This window comes from Lynx rufus, unplaced genomic scaffold, assembly GCF_022079265.1.
Source record: "Lynx rufus isolate CCGP_SWC_20201006 ecotype Redwood Valley unplaced genomic scaffold, mLynRuf1.p SCAF_15, whole genome shotgun sequence".
Classification (NCBI taxonomy): Eukaryota; Metazoa; Chordata; class Mammalia; order Carnivora; family Felidae; genus Lynx; species Lynx rufus.
In genome coordinates, this window is record NW_025814829.1 from 62,196,349 (window position 1) to 62,218,329 (window position 21,981).

The 21,981-nt window shown below is 42.3% G+C and overlaps 1 protein-coding gene across 1 annotated transcript in view; it reads right to left on the reverse strand.

Moving 5' to 3' along the window:
* DNAH14 (dynein axonemal heavy chain 14) overlaps positions 1-21,981 on the reverse strand; it is a 312,531-nt gene that overhangs the window by 254,116 nt on the left and 36,434 nt on the right. Inside the window, 4 exon segments of the mRNA XM_047076479.1 lie at positions 4,548-4,798; positions 12,585-12,716; positions 16,890-17,034; positions 21,773-21,835. Of these exon segments, the coding sequence (XP_046932435.1) occupies positions 4,548-4,798; positions 12,585-12,716; positions 16,890-17,034; positions 21,773-21,835 (591 nt within the window).

Below are 21,981 nucleotides of genomic sequence, written 5' to 3' on the forward strand. Positions count from 1 at the left end.
CTGGCAGCAAGAGAATGGCACAGAACTTTTTAAAAAATCTTTCCACATCCCCTCATAAAAATCAGAGAAATAGATAATCTGAATAGGACATCTGTTAAAGAAACTGAACAAATAATTTGTAAGCTTTCAAAATAGAACGCCCTGGGCCCAGACAGGCTTCCTTGTGAAGTCTGTCAAATATTTAAGAAAGAAATTATACCAGTTCATTCTATGAGCCCAGAATTTTCCTGGAACCAAAACCAGACACAGACATCATAAGAAAACTACAGACTAATACCTTTATGAATAGAGACACACAAATCCTTAACAAAATATTAGCAAACTCAATCTAGCTGCCTATACAAAGGATTATATATCATAATTGAGTGGAAACTATCCCAAAAATGCAAGGTTGGTTCAACATACAAAAATATATACATGTAACATAATGTAGTATACCATATTGGCAGCATAAAGTAAAAAACACATGATCAACTGACACAGAAAAATAGCATTTAACAAAATCCAACATTTCATGCAAAAACATTAAACAAACTAACAATAGAGGGGAACGTCCTCGACCTGATAAGAAACACTTGCAAAAACCCCACAGTTAACATCATACTTAATGATAAAAGACTTAAAGTTTCCCTCTTGAGACAAGGAATAAAACAGGAATGTTCACTGTTGCCACTTCTAATAACGTTGTATTGAAGATTCTAGCCAGGGCAATCAGGCAACAAAAAGTAATAAAAGATATCAGACTGGGAAAAAAAGAAGTAAAACGATCTCTATTTATAGGTGTCATAATCCTGTATAGAAAATCTTAAGGAGTTAACACACACACACACCATTAGTACTAATAAACAAGTTGAGCAAGGTTGCTGGATACAAGATCAATATACAAAAATCAGCTATATTTCAATACGTTAGCAATTAATAATCCAAAATAAAACTTAAAAAATTGTGTCCACAATGGCATCAAAAAGAATGAAATACTTCAAAATAAACATAACAAAAGAAGTGTGACACATACACTGAAAACCGTAAAAGACTACTGAAAGAAATTAGACTACCCATATAAATGCAAAGACAATCTCACATCCATGGACTGGAAAACTTTATACTGTTAAAATAAAAATGCTCCCCATATTTATCTAAAGATTCAGTGCAATCCTTACATAAATTCCAGTTGTTGTTTTTGTTTTAGATAGAAATTGGCAATCTTACTCTACAGTTCACAGTAAATGCAAGGGACCCAGAATAGTCCAAACAATGTTGAAAAGGAACAGTGTTATAAAATTCACACTTTCCAATTTCAAAACTTACTACAAAGCTACAGTAATCAAGACTGTGGTACTGACATAGAGATTACCTGAACAAAATTTACAGTCCATATATAAATCCATACATCTATCGTCAACTGATTGTCAACAGGATGCCAACACAATTCAATGGAGAAAGAATAGTCTTTCTGAGAAACAGTGCTGGGACAGTTGGATATCCATACGGGAAAGAATGAATTTATACCCTTATCTCAGACTGTATACAAAAATTAAAACAAGATGGATCAAAGATCTAAATGCAGCAGCTAAAATTAAAAATCTTAGGAGAATATAAAGGTATAAATCTTCACGATCTTGGATTGGGAAATGATTTCTTTTATATAACAGTTAGAGTACAATCAAGGAGGGGCACCTGGGTGGCTCAGTCGGTTAAGTGTCCAACTTCAGCTCAGGTTATAATCTCACAGTTCGTGGGTCTGGGCCTTGCGTTGGTGTCTGTGCTGACAGCTCAGAGCCTGGAGCCTGCTTTGGATTCTGCGTCTCCCTCTCCTCTCTCTGTCCCTCCCTGACTCGTGCTCTGTCACTCTCTCAAAAATAAATAAACGTTAAAAAATTTTTAAAAAATAGTACAAAGAAAAAATAAATTGGCCTTTTTCAAAATTAAATACGTTTGTGTTCGAAAGGATACTATCAAGAAAGTGAAAAGATGATGTATAGAATGAAAGAAAATTTTTGCAAGTAATTATTTGATGATAATAAGGCTCTTGTACCCAAAATATATTTTTAAAATTCTTTATAACTTAACAATAAAGACAATACAGTTTTTTTTTAATGTTTGTTTATTTTTGAGACAGAGAGACATAGAGCATGAATGGGGGAGGGGCAGAGAGAGAGGGAGACACAGAATCGGAAGCAGGCTCCAGGCTCCGAGCTGTCAGCAGAGCCCGATGCAGGGCTCGAATCTGTAAACTGTGAGATCATGGCCTGAGCCGAAGTCGGATGCTTAACCGACTGAGCTATTCAGGGTCCCCCAAGACAACACAATTTAAAAATGGATGGGGGCACCTGGGTGGCTCAGTCAGTTAAGTGTCTGACTCTTGATTTCAGCTCAGGTCATGATCTCGCAGTTTACGAGTTCAAGCCCCACATCAAGCTCTCCACAAGTGGGCACAGAGCCCACTTGGGTCCTCTGTTCCCTTCTCTCTCTGCCCTGCCTCTGCTTGCACTCTCTCAAAAATAAACATTAAAAAATAAATAAAAATAAAAATGGACAAAGGACTTGAACAGACATTTTGTCTGAGAAGATATACAGATAGCCAATAATATCAAAGGATGCTCAATATCATTAGTCATTATGGAAATACAAACCAATACTGTTAAGGAGGTCAGTGGGAACAGATTCAGTAATGGTAGCACCTACTTAGCAGGCATTTAATCTGTTTATTCTCAAAGAACCTAATGATATAGGTATTATTGTTATCTCCAGTTTATAGATGAGGAAACTGAGGTTTAAAGAATTTATATAACCTCTGTTAGTTTACTAGCTAACCTAAGTCACACAACATGTCAGAGATGAAACAGGGATTAACCCAGGTGGTATGATTCTAAAAATACATATACTTGAAATACACAAGTATTTCTCCTGTCACATTAAAAAAAAAGTATACAAGGCATGTTGTATTTTTAAAATAAGCTATGAAATAGTACCATGGAAAAACACATAGGAAAAGTTTAGAAGAAACTGTACCAAAACAACAAGACATTGTCTCTAAGCGATGGAATTAGGGTAATTTTTGTTTTCAATATTTTCTAGTATATGACCAATTTAATATAATAATAAGTATATATTTTAAAAAATTATGTTCGGGCGCCTGGGTGGCTCAGTCGGTTAAGCGTCTGACTTTGGCTCAGGTCATGATCTCGTGACTCACGAGTTCGAGCCCCACATTGGGCTGTCTGCTGTCAGCACAGAGCTCTCGTTGGATCCTCTGTCCCCCTCTCCCCGGCTTGTGCTCTCTCTCTCTCTCAAAAATAAACACTAATGGGGTGCCTGGGTGGCGCAGTCGGTTAAGCGTCCGACTTCAGCCAGGTCACGATCTCGCGGTCCGTGAGTTCGAGCCCCGCGTCAGGCTCTGGGCTGACGGCTCAGAGCCTGGAGCCTGTTTCCGATTCTGTCTCCCTCTCTCTCTGCCCCTCCCCCGTTCATGCTCTGTCTCTCTCTGTCCCAAAAATGAATAAACGTTGAAAAAAAAATTAAAAAAAAAAAAATAAACACTAAAATATAAATAAGGAAGGAAGGAAGGAAGGAAGGGAGTTCCAAATTAAAAACTTCTCCTAAACACACAAACACACACATACACACATACTTGTGGTTTTAGGAGAAATAAAGTTATAATGTGCTATTACTAAATAGTGCTCTTATGTAGGTTAGAGTCCCGGCACTGACTCAAATCACTTATGAGGCCTTAGATCAATGACTTAAGCTCTGCTGGATCCAATAATAAATTAGAGAAATAACGTATTTAAAATTCTTCACAATTTTATGAATTGATATATTTTTCACTCTCCAGTTATGATACTAAAACTCTGATTTGACTTAAAATCATATTGCTACATTTTGACAGTTTGAACATAAAGTATCTACAGTCTCAGTTCATATTCCATGGCTCACAAGGCACAGTGATAGATCCAGTCGCAGAAAATAAGGAAAATGTTTTAACAGTAGTATTTAAATAGAAGCTGAAAACATTTTGTTTTCAACAGACAGTTGGAATTGACCCAAATTCCAAATGAACCTTGTGGCTACTTCCAGAATCATCCTCACACATCTTTAAAGGCTAGTTCTGAACTTTGAAGATACAGTATACCTATGCATAGGATTGCCAGGTTTAACAAATTAAAAATAAAGAACACCAAATTAAATTTGAACTCCAAGATAAACAATAATTTAGGTAATATTGGGACATACTGTACTAAAATATTATTCATTGTTAATCTGAATTTCAAATTTCACTGGACATCATGCATCTCAAAGGGCAACCTAACCTACGCAGAATTTGGGGGTGGAAAGGGGAAAAGGGAAATTTTCTTAAATTTCGTGGACAGTATTAAGGAAGGTATTACCAGATAAGAAGTTCAGAAAATTGCAAAAACTGAGTACATATAATTTACAAGGAGAATTTTCAAATTCTAGCTTAAGTTATTGGATATCTCCTCCGTAAGTGGCGACATATTACATTATGATCATAAATTCTTTTTACAAGCCAAAAAAGTGCGATTTACTTGATGAGATTTTCATTCTTTCTTTCCCTTGAAAATGGCACTCTAGCAGAATTATTAAATAATTCCAAAAGCAGTGTGACGGCAGTGTTCATCAGTTGACGGATGAGTTCCTGAAATATGTAGTCAACCAGCATCAGAAACCTCAAAATTGTTTCTAATAAACGTCGATATTCAGGCAGCTTGAAATGTGTTGTGTAGTCTTCAGAGAGGTTTGACTCAAAATATTCTTTAACTTCTTTCTTTTCTGCCACCTACAATTCAATAAACAACGGAGAAACAAGTGACAACTTTCTATGTTAATACAGCACGATTTCTAATGTATAGTATTTTCATTAGTCTAAATTAACATTGCTACTCAACGTTATTAGGACAACTTCCAAAAAACTTTATGTTTGCACTGTATTTGAAGAGCAGACCAAAAGAGGCCTATGAAGTTCAGGGTGTCCCTTACAAGCAGACGAGTTTATGGAAGTCCAACGGGAAGTACATACTGATGATTACCTAAGCGTTCCTGCATAGAGGGACCCTCCTCAAGGACACTAAGAGCTGCCAACGGGGGAGAGTCAAATCTAAATAAAAGGTTCCTTGGCAAACGGCAAATGGCAAAAGCACAGTGAGACCCTCCTCCAGAGGATCAGCGGGGGTCTGTGCCACGTGGGACCTTAAAATGTGGAGTTATGACACCCAGCCACGTGCCTCAGATAACACACAGGAGTACTGTGCCGCCTGGCACACAGCTCGGACGCAGACAGGGCGAAGGCAAGGATCTGACGGAAGCTGGGGACACAAGAGGGGTGACTGTTTGCTCTTCCTGAAAAGTGACAGGTGCGAACTCGCCACTCTGGGGACAAGAGTGGGGGGGACACCATTTTGCCACTGCCACAGCTCCAGCCCACCCGCACTGATGAACTTCAGTGAACACAGCACCCCCCAGTGGAGACAGGAGCCGCCTACCCCGCCCGCGCCCCTGCGCCCTGCAGGTGCATCTTCGCTCGGGCAAGTCCGCCTGAGAGTCAGCGCTGCAGGCCCCTCACGGACAAGACCAGCACAGACCTCCCCCACGCATCAAGTCTACTCATCAAAGAGGCTGCAAATTTCGTCTCCAGGGCAAACAGGATCTAGCTTCTTTTTTCTTTTTCTTTTGATCTAGCTTCTATTAACGAGCAGACCAAAACACATCTAGTTAAAACTTGCCACACGGTGAGAGGACAAGGTCCAAACACCCCCCCCCCCCCGTGCAGGCAAGGAGAAACCCTGCAAAGCACTGGCCTGAGGGCAGGAACAGCCAGAACACGACAGCAGAGTGCAGAGGGGCTGCCTCACCCCTTCTTTTCCGGACCTCTTCCTAATATAGCCATCACTCTCAGGCTTTCCTAACAATCACACACCAAAAAACAGTGACGTAGACAAAATGACCAGACGGAGGAATTTACCCCAAAAGGAAGAACAGGAAGAAGTAACAGATAGGGTTTTCATTAACACAGGCATAATTAAGATGTCTGAACTAGAATTAAACAATTATAAGGATACTAGCTGGGCTTGAAAAATGCACAGAAGACACCAGAGAATCCCTTACTGCAGAGATAAAAGAACTAAAACCCAGTCAGGCCGAAATTAAAAATGCTGTAACTGAGTTGCAAGCCCAACCGAACGCAATGCCAGTGAGGACGGACACAGCACAGGGATGAACTGGTGACATGGAAGGGACAACTATGGAAACTAATGACTCAGAAAAGAAGAGGGAAAGAAAGGCACTGGATCACAAATACAGACTTAGGGAAAAAGCACAGTAACACTTGTATCATAGGAGTCCCAAAAGAAGAGAGAGAAAAAGAGGCAGAGGGTTTATTTGAGCAAACTATAGCTGAGAACTTGCTCAATCCGGGGAATGAAACATCCACTGAAGTCCAAGAAGCACAGAAAACTCCCACCAAATTCAACAAAAGCCAGCCACTGCCAAGATATCATAGTCAGATTCACAGAACACACAGACAAGGCAAGAATTCTGAAAGCAGCAAGGGAAAAAAGTCCTTAACCTACAAGGGAGGACAGATCAAGTTCGCAGCAGATCTGTCCACAGAAACTTGGCAGGCCAGAAGGGAGTGGCAGGATACATTCAACGTACTCAAGGGGGAAAATATGCAGCCAAGAATACTATATCCAGCAAGGCTGTCACTCAGAACAGAAGGAGACAGAAAGAGTCTCCCAGACAAGCAAAAACTAAAGGAGTCTGTGACCACTAAACCAGCCCTGCAAGAAATATTAAAGGGGGACTCTTAGGAGTGGGGGAAAAAAGACCAAAAGTGACAAAGACTAGAAAGGAACAGAGAATATCACCAGAAACACCAACTTTACAGATAACACAATAGCACCAAATTCATATCTATCAATAATCACTCTGAATGTAAATGGCCTAAATGTTCCAATCAAATGATATAGGGCATCAGAATGGATAAAAAAAAAACAAGACCCATCTATATGCTGCCCACAGGAGACTCATTTTAGATCTAAAGACACCTGTAGATTGAAAGTGAGGAAATGGAGAACCATCTATAGTGCTAACGGAAGTCAAAAGAAAGCTGGAGTAGCCATACTTGTATCAGACAAACTAGATTTTTAAACCAAAGACTGTAAGAAGAGATGAAGAAGGCCGTTATATCGTAATTAAGAGGTCTATACATCAAGATCTAACAATTACAAACTTTTATTCCCAAACTTGGGGACACTCAAATATATAAATCAATTCATCACAAACATAAAGGAATTCACTGATAATAATACAATAATAGTAGGGGACTTTAACAGCCGACTAACAGCAATGGACACGACATCTAAGCAGAAAATCAACAAGGCAACAGTGGTTTTGAATGACACACTGGACCGGATGGACTTAATGGATATATTCAGAATATTTCATCTTAAAACAGCAGAATACACATTCTTTTTGAATGCACATGGAACATTCTTCAGAACAGATCAAATATTAGGCCTCAACAGTACAAAAAGATTGAGATCATACCATGCATATTTTCACACCACAACACTATGAAACTTGAAGTCAACCCCAAGAAAAAATTCGGATAACCACAAACACATGGAGATTAAAGAACATCCTACTAAAGAATGAACTGGTTAACCAAGAAATTAAAGAACTAAAGTACATGGAAGCAAATGGATATGAAAACACAACAGTCTAAAACCTGTGGGATGCAGCAAAGGCAGTCCTAAGAGGGAAGTATACTGCAATACAGGCCTACCTCAAGAAGGAAGAAAGGGGGCACCTGGGTGGCTCAGTCAGTTAGGCGTCTGATGTCAACTCAGGTCATGATCTCACGGTTCGTGGGTTCGGGCCCCTCGTCAGGCTCTGTGCTAATAGCACAGAGCATGCTTTGGATCTTCTGTCTCGCTCTCTCTCTCTCTCTCTCTGCCCCTCCCCTGCTTGCTTGCGCTCGCTTTCTCTCTCTTGCTCTCAAAAAGTAAACATTAAAAAAAATTTTAACAAAAGAAGGAAGAAAGGTCCCAAATACATAACCTAACCTTACACCTCAAAGGAGCTAGAAAAGAATAGCAAATAAAGCCTAAGGCCAGCAGAAGAAAGGAAATAATAAAGACTAGAGCAGAAATAAATGATGTAGACACAAACAAAAAAACAGAACAGATCAACAAAATTAAGAGCTGGTTCTTCAAAAGAATTAATAAAATTGATAAACCTCTAGCCATACTCAGCAAAAAGTAAAGAGAAAGGACCCAAATAATATCACAAATGAAGGAGGATAGATCACAACCAACACCACAGAAATATAAACAATTATAAGAGACTATTATTAAAAATTACATGCCAAGGGGTGCCTGGGTGGCTCAGTTGGTTAAGCATTAGACTTTAAGCTCAGCTCAGGTCATGATCGCACGGTTTGTGAGTTCAAGCCCCAGACAGGGCTTTGTGCTGACAGCACAGGGTCTGCTTGGAACTCTCTTTCTGTCTCTCTCTGTCCCTACCCCGCTTGTGAGCTTTCTCTCTCTCAAAATAAATAAACTTTAAAAAATTAAAAAAAATATATACATGCCAACAAACTGGGCGATCTGGAAGAAATGGACAAATTCCTAGAAACATACAAACTACCAAAACTGAAACAGGAAGAAATAGAAAATTTAAACAGACCCATAACCAGCAAAGAAATCAAATCGGTAATCAAAACTCTCCCAACAAACAAGAGTGCGAGGCCAGATGGCTTCTCAGGGTAATTCTACCAGATATTTAAAGGAGTTAGTACCTATTCTTCTCAAGCTGTTCCAAAAAAATATAAATGGAAGGAAAACTTCCAAACTCATTCTACAAGGCCAGCATTGCCTTGATTCCAAAAGCAAAGACCCCACGAAAAAGGAGAATGAACAGGTGATAAACACAGATGCAAAAATTCTCTACAAGATACTAGCAAATCGAATCCAACAGTGCATTAAAAGAATTATTCCTCATGATCAAGCGGGATTCATTCCTGGGCTACAGGGTTGGTTCACCAATCGCATATCAATTAACCTGATATACCATGTTAATAAAAGAAAGGATAAGAACCATATGATCCTCTCAATAGATGCAGAAAAAGCATTTGACAAAATACAGCATCCTTTCATGATAAAAACTCTCAACAAAGTATAGATGGAACATACCTCAACATCATAAAGGTCATATATGGAAGACCCACAGCTAATATCATCCTCAATGGGGGAAAACAGAGAGCTTTTCCTCTACAGTCAGGAATAAGACACAGATGTCCACTCTCACCAATACTATCTAACATAGTACTAGAAATCTTAGCCTCAGAAATCAGACAACAAAAAGAAATAAAAGACTACCAAATCATCAAGGAAGAAGTCAAACGTTGACTATTTGCAGACAACATGATACTCTGTAGAAAACTTGAAAGACTCAACCAAAAAATTGCTAGAACACATGAATTCAGCAAAGTCGCAGGATACAAACTCAATGTTCAGAAATCTGTTTCACTTCTATACAATAATGAAACAGCAGACAGAGAAATTCAGAAAACAGTCCCATTTACAATGGCACCAAACCCCACAAAATACCTAGGAATAAACTTAACTGAAGAGATAAAAGATTTGCACCCTGAAAACTACAGAACACTTATGAAAGAAACTGAAGACGCCGCAAAAAAAGGAGAAACATTCCATGTTCACAGATTGGAAGAACGGACATCGTTAAAATGTCTGTACTACCCAAACCAATCTATGTCTTTAATGCAATCACCATCACAATGCCACTAGCATTGTTCACAGAGCTAGAACAATCTGAAAATTTTTATGGAACCAGAAAAGACTCCAAATAGCCAAAGTAATACTGAAAAAGAAAACCAAAGCAGGAGGCATCACGATCCTGGACTTCAAGCTGTGTTACAAAGCTGTAATCAATAAGACAATATGGTACTAACACAAAAACAGACACAGATCAATGGAACAGAAGACAGAACCCAGAAATAGACCACAAACGTATGGCCAACTAATCTTTGACAAAGCAGGAAAGTATATGCAGTGGAAAAAGGACAGTCTCTTCAACAAATGGTGTTGGGAAAACTGGATAGTGACCACGTAAGAATGAAACTGGAGCACTTTCTTACACCATACACAAAAATGAATTCAAAATGGATGAAAAACCTAAATGTAAGGCAGGAAACCATCAAAATCCTAGAGAACACAGGCAGCAACCTTTCTGACCTCAGCTGTAGCAACTTTTTTTTTTTGAGAGAGAGAGACAGAGAGTGAGCATGCAGGAGTGGGCAGAGGGAGGGGAAGGGGGGAAGGAGAGGAAGAGGGAGGGGAAAGGGAGGGAAGGAGGGAGGGGGAAGGGGGAAGAGAGAGAATGAAATCTTCCATTTGCAATGATGTGCATAGAGCTAGAGTGTATCATGCTAAGCAAAGTAAGTGAGTCAGAGAAAGACAAATACCGTATGATTTCACTCATTTGTGGAATTTAAGAAACAAAACAGATGGGGGGGGGCACCTGGGTGGCTCAGTTAAGCATCCGACTTTGGTTCAGGTCATGATCTTGTGGTTCGTGGGTTTGAGCCCCACATCGGGCTCTGTGCTGACAGCTCGGAGCCTGGAGCCTGCTTCGGATTCTGTGTCTCCCTCGCTCTCTGCCCCTCCCCCACTCACATTCTGTCTGTCTCTCAAAAATAAATAATAAACATTAAAAACATTTTTAAAAAAGTAAACAGGTGGACATAGGGGAAGGAAAAATAAAGGGAGTGAAGGAGGGAGGGAGGGAGAGAGAGAGAGAGAGAGAAACCATAAGAGCCTTAACTATAGAGAACAATCTGAGGGTTGATGGAGGAAGGTGGGGGCGATGGGCATTAAGGAGGGCACTTGCTGTGATGAGCACTGGGTGTTGTATGTAAGAGATGAATAACCAAATTCTACACCTGAAACCAATTTTTACCATATATGTTAACGAACGAGAATTAAATAAAAACTTGAAAAAAAGTCTAAACATTTCAGTTATAAGTCATATAAACCAAATCAAACTAGTTTCTGTAGGGAGGGAGGACTTGTTGCCTATCACAACTTAAATGGAAACCTCTTAACAAATATTTATGATGAGACCCTGATGAAGCTGAATGGGAGAAACCAGACTGTAAGTAATCCATAACGAGGGTCCCAAGACAGATGCCGTTAATCCCTTGGCCAGTGTCCCGGAGTCTGCCTGGGACACGACTGGGCTTCAGGAGGTTAGGGTGACTGAGGAACCAGATGAGGAAGGAGAGTCCTTGTTCCATTGATGAAAAACAGCCGCACTGCATCTTCTTGTCAACAGGCGAAGGCTTGAACTCGCTGCTACCCACTCTCCGCCAGAAGTTAATTCAGAGAAACTCTGTCTGAAAACCGAGGGGGACCCGGTCCGCCTCTCCCCCCGAGAGCCTCCGCTGTGCGCCTGGACTCGGCCAAAGCAGCGGAGAGAGGCCGCCAGCCTGTAACCAGACGACACGGCATCAGTCCCTCATCCAAGGGCGGCTGTGAATGACGCTTCCACGCACTGTCATTCCCCGACCGGGGAAACTCCGTAAAATAATCCTGTCAAGTGAGTCACAGCATCTCAGAGAACAATGTTCTGAGGACCCTGCTCATTGAATTATTGAGTCCTTTTCATAAAATCCTCAGGCAAGTTTTGTCTCATCTGGTTATGTTTCTCTTGAGCAATGAGTTTTTGTCTTATAAACACTGAACTTTGTAACAAATCGTATTTCCCTATATATGCCAGGTCGGGTCAGATTTTAAGTATCTTGAAGGTATATACGTAAACATCCATACGCGTGCATTTACGCACACATGCATGCATGCATGCGCGCGCGCGCACACACACACACACACACACACACACACACACTCTTATGCAGGCTTCCCCCACTCTCCAAAGGTAGAGTTGCTACGAAACCTTCCAAAAGCCGCAGCAGCATAAAGCCAAGAAGCCATTACCATTAATTTATATGGAAATTTTTTGAGCCTTCCCACACCCCAAAAGGCTTTGCTGACAGCTGCACAAAACTAACTGATGCTCAGAGACACCTCCACTGGCAGCCCCGCCCAAGGGAGGCTGCATGGGGCCTGGGGAAGGAGCTGGGCCGGCGCCCTCGCTGCCCCGTAACCGTGGCTGTAACAGACGCAACGGGCTCTCTGTGCTTCTGGCCTTTTTTTGTAAAAGCAACATCCTCTCTGGATTTCAGCTAACAAACCAGCTATGCATATACATCTGCTGTAAAGCAAAGTGGCGTAAACGAACTTTCACAAGGTTGGGGGGGGGGATACACCTGCACGCGCGTACACCTGCACCCCACACGGCCCCTGCAAAGTGTCCCATGCCGGGCGACCACACGGCATTAGCTGCTTGGCCTAAGGAACCACCTCTGTCCCTCGGCGCCTGCCCATTTCTAACTCCGCCTCCAGGCATGCAACCGGGAGACGCTGCTTCTGTCAGTAGGTCAGTACGTTACAGGCTGACAGGGAGAGAGGAGAGAATGAAAGAATTACCTTTAAAAATGTACGTTTCATTTCGCAAACAGCCTTCTCTCTGATATCCTCAAGCTGTTTCACTGCCTGGGTAGCCTGCCGTGCCTGTTCTGCACAAAATCCATCCAGAGAATACGTTCGGGACCTATCCAGCTACTCACCCGATAGATGTTGAATGTTGGAAAGTCAAAGTTTGTTACAAAAAAAAAAAAAGACACGAAACATTCTGGTCATCCTTTCATGTCATAAAGAGCACATTTTAAACTCTCTTTCATATACATTATGCTTTATACACCAAATGCTTTCCGTGTTCTTCAAATCCACACACTCACAGTTAAACTACATCTTAATAAAACACAGAAAAATACGTTATTATTTTAACTGTAACGAAGATTAAGCCTACGCAGAAGAACTCAGGAGTTGAGGTGTTTTGAAATATCTGAGCCCCGGGGAGCCACCAAACCCAGGAATTGCTTTTACCCTTGAAATCTCGATTGCGTGCAAAATTACAGATGTGAGCACTAAATGTCGGATAAAGAGGCTAAAATTAAATAATCCAAATGACGTGAAGTGTGCATGAGCTCACTCGGAATGCAGCACGGGGGAAATCCCATCGGCTGTGCTACTGGGCCCCACAGCACACAGACATTTCACCCACTCACGGTAGCCCAGTGTCTTTCCTCCTTGCGGTGTTTTCCTGTTTTTCCCACCATGTGTTAATTCTCTCACCAAAACGCATTTTCATCAACAAACATGCACCTTTATCCCTAGTGGTACTCTAATACTTGGTAAGTGTAGGCTTGCAAAAAAAAAAAAAAAAAAGATTGAAAAGTGCTCCCCTAACCTTAAAATTCTGCATTAACTCTGTGTTCTCCCTCTCCTTGTCCTTTTTCTGGTTACCAGGCCCTGATCTTTCCAGGAAAGGGTGTCTCAAAATGTCGCTCCCTTTCTGAGCTCACTGCCAACCGCTAACTGAAGTCACTCTTGCTCACACCAGCATTATTCTAGTGCTCTAACCATCTCTTTGCCTCTCCCTGCCTTCCATTTCCCCCACAAAGTGACATCACGTTAATTTTCCTAAAATGACATGTTCAGAAACTTTCAATCACTGTTAAGAATAATTCTCAGAGTTTACTCTGCAGAAGAACCGCGCGGGGAGCCTGTGAAACGTGTAGATGACTAGCACCGCCCACTGCACTCTCCCCCAACAGGGGGTGGGACACAAACACTCACATTTTCACGAGGCAAAGTACTGAGCCCCCAAGACACAGTTATTCTTGAACGCAAATCCCAACTCTCCAGCTGGTTCTATGGCCTTGGATAAACCGGTCTCCCTAGGTCCGGACGAAATGAGAACGCAGGCCCTTTCCCATCTGTTGTGGATGCTCCGGGGCCCTGCGGCGCTCACTCGTCCACACAGCACGCGCACACCTGCCCACCATACCACGCACACACCCGCTCCGGGGCCCTGCGGCACACACTGGTCCACACAGCACGCGCACACTCGCTCCGGGCCCTGTGGCGCACATTCATCCACACAGCACGCGCACACCTGCTCCAGGGCCTTGAAGCACACACCCGCTCGCCACAGCACGTGCACACCCATCCCAGGGCCCTTCAGTGTACATTCGTCCACAACACACACACACTCACTCCGGGGCTCTGTGGCGCACACTCATCCACACAGCACGCGCACACCAGCTCCAGGGCCCCGCAGCGCACAGTCGTCCACACAGCACGCGCACACCTGCCCACCATACCACGCACACACCCGCTCCGGGGCCCTGCGGCACACACTGGTCCACACAGCACGCGCACACTCGCTCCGGGCCCTGTGGCGCACATTCGTCCACACAGCACGCGCACACCTGCCTCGGGGACCCCTCCTTGGTACCTGCGTCCCCAGCAGTCCACCTTCTGACTCCTGACCCCCGACTCGGTTCTCCAGGCTACGAATCCCTGCTGTCCCTCCTTCTGGGCCTGGTTTCTCCAGTGGGTCTCAGGAACTCCTGTCCCCGCGAACCTTCCTCATGACCCCCACCAGGAGCGCCCCCGCTCACAGCAGGTTCAGCCCTAGCTCTCCCTCAGTCTATTCTTGGCCCAACATTCAGACCCAACCTAACTTTCGAATCTAACATAAGCTGAGCGCTTCCCTCACATTCACATACACCCCCCCTACCCGACCCAGCTCCCCAGCTCCTCACATCCAGCGCGGCCCAGCTCATCACGTCCTCCTTTCCCGCAACACGCCTAGCCTTCCACTGCAAAGGCTGGTCTCCGCTTCCCCTGAATCTCTGGGGCGTGAGTATTTCACAAGCATCGTTTGCCGATAAATCCTCCTTGCCTTCTATTTTGCTACCTGGTTGGCTAGAATGATTAGCAAAGTTGAGGGACTACCTCTAGAATTAGCAATCATTTTTCTATGTAAAGAATCATCTCTTCCAATAAACCGTAAGCAAAGGAAAATTAACAATACCTCATTTTTAGTTTTACCCATCTCCTCTGCGTAAAATAGGTAATTGACAAATATTTACAGGGTCTAAGGTCTCCAGGGAAGAGTCCTATCATCCCTTCTCTGTCACTCTGTGAGCATTACCATCCATGAGGCACAGCCTTCACGGATATACTAAAGTTTCCTTTGCCTTGACGCCCACCATTAACTGGTAAATTCTGTGACTCGGTCACTCATAAAACAATCTAATATAGCTGTCCAACCAATTTCCTTCTAGAATAAAACCATATAAAAGTACTCTTCAATGAAATGTCTCATACTTAACTTGAATTTAATCCTTTTGAAACATTAATCTCAATACAGTTATAAAAAATACACTTCATCTGTAATAATTCATTTTTTCATTAATTCTTTTATTCACTCGAAGACTACTTATTAAGCATCTACGTATCAGCCACTATATATAATCAATTCTAAAAATATGCTGATTTATAGGTATTAACCATATTACACATATATAGTCAACACAATTAATTTTTTAGTTGATTATCCAATTTGAGTTGATTTATCAAATCCTTTCACTATTTTTAAGTCTAGGTGACTATCAATTTTACTTTTTAGTACCTCCTTCACACAGTGGGTAAATGAAGCAAAGCTGCTGGAATCCTGTTCAATTGTATACTAAACACTTAAGACATATAGTTCTGTATACTTTAACCTCTCTGAAAGAACTATTCTAGGGACACCTGGATGGCTCAGTCAGTTAAGTGTCTGGCTTTGGCTCAGGTCACGATCTCATGGTTTTGCTCATAAGTTCGAGTCCCGCATCAGGGTCCCTGCTCTCAGCACAGAGCCCGCTCGGATCCTCTGTTCCCTTCTTTCTCTCTGCTCCCTACCCTCACTCTGTCACTCTCTCAAAAATAAATAAAACGTTAAAAAAAAAAAAAGAAAGAACTATATAAACTAAAACATTCATTAAGAAGCTCACCCTTTCTGGGGCGCCTGGGTGGCTCAGTTAAGCATCCGACTTCAGCTCAGGTCATGATCTCAGTCTGTGAGTTCGAGCCCCGCGTCGGGCTCTGTGCTGACAGTTCAGAGCCTGGAGCCTGCTTCAGGTTCTGTGTCTCCCTCTCTCTCTGCCCCTCCCCTGCTCGTGCTCTGTCTCTATCTCAAAAATAAAAACATTAAAAAGATTTTTTTAAAAAGAAGGTCACCCTTTCTTAGAATTGTGGAACAGAAAAACCCATAAATTGAAGCAAAACCTCCAAGTGGCAACTTATGACAATTTCTTGCCACGTAATCTTAAGAGAGAAGAACATAGCAGGTAGCTAACAATTATAAATTAGAAATTACTATTTATAAATGATATTGCACATTTAGAGTTTTGAAAATAAAGAAAGGGCCTCATAACAGACTTAGGTTGAATTGAGGGATGAAACTATGTATAAAGAATGTTGTTAGGGGCGTCTGGGCGGCACAGTCAGTTAAGCGTCCAACTCATGATTTCAGCTCAGTTCATGATCTCACGTTTTGTGAGTTCAAGCCCCTCACCGGGCTCTGTACTGACAGTGCGGAGCCTGCCTGGGATTCTCTCTCTCTGTCTGTCTCTCTCTCTCTCTGCCCCTACCCTGCTTGCTCACTCTCTCTCAAGTAAATATACTTAAAAGAATTTTTTTAAATAAGGGATGTTATTAATTATTAAAAATGACTATCCATGGAAATGATGTTCTTTGCAACTATTTTGGAACGTTAGTCATCCGTAGTGATGGTTTCTTCTGGATCTAGAGACAGGTATTGCTTTGACTCAAAACTCCTTTTGTTCTTCCGGGTTTCTGCCTGCAAATGGAGACTAACAGTAGTATGCTCCTCCTCACCTTGATGAGGCAAATGGCAGATGGAGTTTCTTCATATTCTTTTCCATGTCTGCAATCAACTGCATCTTCACAAAGTCCCTTTACATAGAGCAGACAGTCTTGAAATAACTCATCAGCCCCAAAAAGATGGCGGCACAAAAATGACCTGAAAGGTAAAAACTTTCCAGATTTATCTGGCTCCTGTTCAAAATGAATACAATTCACTGAGAGGGAACCGTGTAATTTGTTTTGTATCCAGATGTGTTATATCTACTGTATTTTAAATGACATTAATAAACATTAGTAAGCATAGTGGGGTTTGTTTGGCTGATAATGTTGAAAGCAAGGTTCTGGTATTGGGTGTGTTGAGTAAAAAAATACGAGGGCAAACAAGTGACGATATAATTTTACGCCACTGAGTTCTAACAACTTTGAAACAGTAGGCAGCGATGTACAACATAAGTTATACTTCCCCTATTAAATTTAAATACTTTTCCTCAATTTATGTTTTCCCCAATTACAGGAAGAAAAATTAGCTAGACGTGGGAACCATTTGGAGAAGGTTTCTGAAGTTCTCCAACCACCTATATCCCAGAATAGAAAAGATGGGCCTTGCTCTTTCCCCTGCCCCTTTCTGCCGGCCCGATCGTGGTCACAAAGGTGAGTACTATCACTTCTAACAACACAAGACAGAACTGAAGGAGGAAAGAGCAAAGTGAAAGAGATCAGGCTCCTTAAAAACTGGATCAAGAAAAGCGAACCTCCCTGTGCAACGGTGTATCAAAGAAGGGGGCGGGGGGGGGGGCTTCTGCCCTTCACCGATCCCTTGTGGGGTGGCTAACTTTTATAGCTGATTTTGGTATATTTTATATAAAAATATAATCATCAGAAATTAGCCTTTTCCTGTCTTTCCATTTTATTGGCGAAAGCTTTATGCACCATGAAGAAGCTCCCTGGGCCCTTTATTCTCACTGCCCTCCCCCTCCCCAAGGCCTTGTGGTCTTTGTCATAAAGGCCTCCTCAAATGACACAGGCCTCGCATAACCTGGAGCTACTCACAGAGGTGGAATTTGTTCACGGACACTCCCCTGGGTATCTAGTACAGGGAAGAAAAGAAATCATACTAAAGACAAATGGCACATTCCAGAAAGTGAACCGCCACAAAAAAAATCAAACCCCATCTTGGGATTTATTCACAAGAGAATGATGATGAAGATTCACATAGTAACGAATCCACATTACCCAGCATTGTTTAAAGCTTTCTTCTTTCCTTTAAAAAAATATAATTGACTTTATGTGTGTATTTTAACAGAGATATGAGGAAACTAGGGAGGGTTCACTGTGAAAACAATTATAGGTGGGGAAAGCATGAAAACATTTAGAACTGTGATGGTGAGATCTGACAAGAGAAAAATAATGCATCATCTGATGACTATTCAGGCAAAGGTGTTACCAGGAACTCGCCAACAAATTTCCACCGTATTGTACTAGAGAGCTAGATACATTCTCGCAAACTTGACTCACAAGATTGAACTGCTTGGCATTAGAACATATATCACAGAAATCTATTAAAACTCAGGTCCTGGCTCCTATAAAAATGGGGTAAGTGTATTTTTCACTACTCTTCCCTCTAGGTACAACTAAAAACTCTGAACGTTACATGTGAAGTGAACATGAGACGACACTGAGAGGTAGAGAAGACAGACCGGCCAGGAGTGACAGGGTGCTCAGGCGCATCTTCTTCTGCCTTCTACAGCCCAGGCTTGGAAATGCCAACAGGCACGGACAGAAACGCCTGCTGTCTGGCTCGAGGGCCAGAAAGGGGCAGCCGAGCAAGACAGAAAACTTTTCAACAACCACCATTCTATCCCAGCGAGATACCAAAGGCGGGAAAGGCCACGTGGAGAGCCTGGCACCGTGCGCCGGGCAACTGGTAGTGAGCTTCCCTAGCGGTCCTCTGGGGGTTTTCAGGGAAAGCTGAGCAGGGAATAGGGAAGGTCATCCTCCCTGGGTGGTGGTGAGCAGAGAAACAGAAGACATATAATTTTATAAGTTAAAAAATATAATGACTGAAATGAAAAACTCAGTATGTTGGCTCAACAGCAGAACGGAGTGGACAGAGAAATCGGTGAACCGAAAGAAGAACAGAAAGCATTCAATCTGAACAACAGAGTAAAGACTGACTGAAAAAAATAAACGGACCCTCAGGGACCAGCAGGACCATAAAAAAGATCTAGCATTTGCCTCCCCAGTCCTAGAAGCAGAGGAAGGAGAGGGCAGGACTAAAAACACTTGAAGAAATATGGACGAAAATGCAACAAGTTTGTCAACGGATGCACGAGCCAGAGGTTTAGACGCCAGGTGACTACAACAGGATGAAGACAGAAGTCCAACCACCACACATCAAAGTCAAACTTCCGAAAACTACAGCCAAAAGAAAAAGTGTCAAAAGCAGCAAGAGAAAAAACCGTCTACAGAAGAAAAGCAATTCGAATGACCACGGAGGCCAGGAGATGGGCTCAGAGGAAAGAACTGTCCACTCAGAATCCCATATTCAGCAGAATCTTCTTCGATGACAGAGAAACAAAGAAGACGCTTTCGGACATGGGAGAAGCAGGAGACTTTGCTGCCCGCAGACCTGCCCTAACAGAATGGCTAACGTAAGTTCTCGCAACAGAAATACACAACAAAACAGCCCAAGGAGCCCTGCGACATTGAGAAGGAAGCAAAAGCATGATAAACAAACCAAACTGAATACATTTTAAAAACACATAGACTGTCGTTCTCGTTCTCGAGTTTTACAATGTATATTTGATGGTGGAAGCAAAAAACTGTAACAGTGCCGAGCACAAGTGGAGGAAACACTTAAGACCGTCATACTGTAAATGGGGGAGGGCAGAGGGACACAGAGGTAAGGTTTCTACAGTTCACTCAAACTAATAAAATGCAACAGGTTTCTACAGTTCACTCAAACTAATAAAATGCAATGCTAGTAAATTGCATGCTACATATGTATGATGTTACGCCAACAGCAACCACCAAACAGCTACACAGAAATACATTAAACAATAGTATAGAAAAATCCAAATAGAATTCCAAGAAATACTGCTTTAGTTGAATATTCAAATAATCCACAGAAAGAAGAAACAGACAAAAAGCAGAGGGAAGAAACAGAAACCAAAAAATAAAATGGCAAACTTAAGCCCTAACAAATAAATAATTAGACTGAACGTCAAGGGTCTAAACACAGCAATTAAAGACCGAGATTGGCAGATGGATCTGAAAACATGATCAAACCATATGCTGTCTCCTAGAAATGAATGGCCATCAACAACCCCCCTTCCTCCCAACCCCTCACCCACACCCCTCCCTCCAACCACCCCTGTAGCAAAGGGTGTCCCTTGAACAGAGGAGGAGTTCAGCTCTCCGCATCAAAGCCACCCAGGCCAATAAAGCAGTGAGGCTAGAGAGTTACGTTAACCCATTCACAAAGCAGGCTAACTCTAGCCTCATGCCTGGCACGTAGAGATGCTAAATAAATATTCTTGAATTAAAAAAAAAAAAAGACAAGCCAAATCTGGGAGAAAATGTTTATAAACCATGCACAAGGGACTCGTGTCGAGACTATAAAAAGAACCCTTAAAAACTCAACAGTATAAAGATAAACAATCCCACCAGAAAACGTGTAAGAGACATGGAGAGACATCTCACCAGAGAGACATGGAGAGACATCGCACCAAAGAAGATTCACAGATGGCCCATAAGCACATGGAAAGATGCTCAACATCATCAGGGAGATGCAAACTGAAACCACAACATGATACTGCCAGAAAACTGCCGGAATATCTAAAACAAAAGAACAGTGACAATTCCAAATGGCGGCAGGGAGGTAGAGAAGCTGAATCACTCCTACATTGCTGTCGGGGATGGAAAAAACAAAACAAAACTAAACGTGCAATCGCCATATGACCCAGGATTGCACTCCTGGGCATTTACCCCAGAGAAATGAAAACTTGTGTTCCCATAAAAACCTACATACGAAGGTTTAGAGGGCTTTATCTATAATAAACAAAAGCCGGAGAACAGCACGTGTACTTCCCACTCCCAGCACGCGCCGCTCCCCAGCAATCGAGGAACGCCGGATAAATGCGGCAGCCTGGATGGAAGTCCAGAGTTGCGCTCAGGGAAGAGCCAACCCCAACCCAAAGGTCGTATACTGCACGACTGCATTTATACAACATTCTCGAAAAGACAAACTCACAGAAATGGGGACCCGCGTCGTGCTTGCCACAGACTAAGAAGAGGGTGGGACTGGGAGGGAAGCGAGTATGGCTGTACAAGGGCAACACGAGGGACCCTGCGGTGACCAATCTTCTGTATCTTGATGACGTCAGTGCCACTGTCCTGGCTGCCATGTTGTACGTAAGTTTGGGGGTTCTACCTCTGGGGGAAACAGGAGGTCTCTCGGCATCATCTCTTACAACTGCATTCAATCACAGTTACCTTGAAGTACAAAGTTCAATAACAACAACAACAACACAGGGCTGCCAGAGACCCCGTAAAACAGGATTAACAGCCATTTGACTCCTATGACGTAGTCACTCCCCTTTCTGGAAGCAGAAAGGTCAATCAAGTGACGAGGGGAAGTCATCATAAGCTGTTCACAGAACTATCATCTCCTCATGCCGCAGGCCGACATACTGGGAAATGTCGTCAGTGTTTATCATCACGTGTGATATACAAAAATGGTGTTTGAAAGTAAGATTGACTAAACCTACTCATAACCGTCATGTGACTTTCCAATCACTGAGTGAAAAGTGATTTATACCTGCTTCCATACTACATATTTAAAATAAGGTTTCCCCTTAACATAGTTAAAAATGCATTTGCCTCTTTAAGCTTACCTGCTCTTCTCTGTCTTAATTCTTCTAACATTCAATTTCCAAGTAACAAATGCTTTATTAATTCTGAAAGGAAAGATATTTCTTACATTCTATATTTGTAAGTCATGTATTTATATGGAATACATTTATTTTATTTTTTTTAATATGAGATTTAGTGTCAAATTGGTTTCCGCACAACACCCAGTGCTCCTCCCAACGGGTGCCCTCCT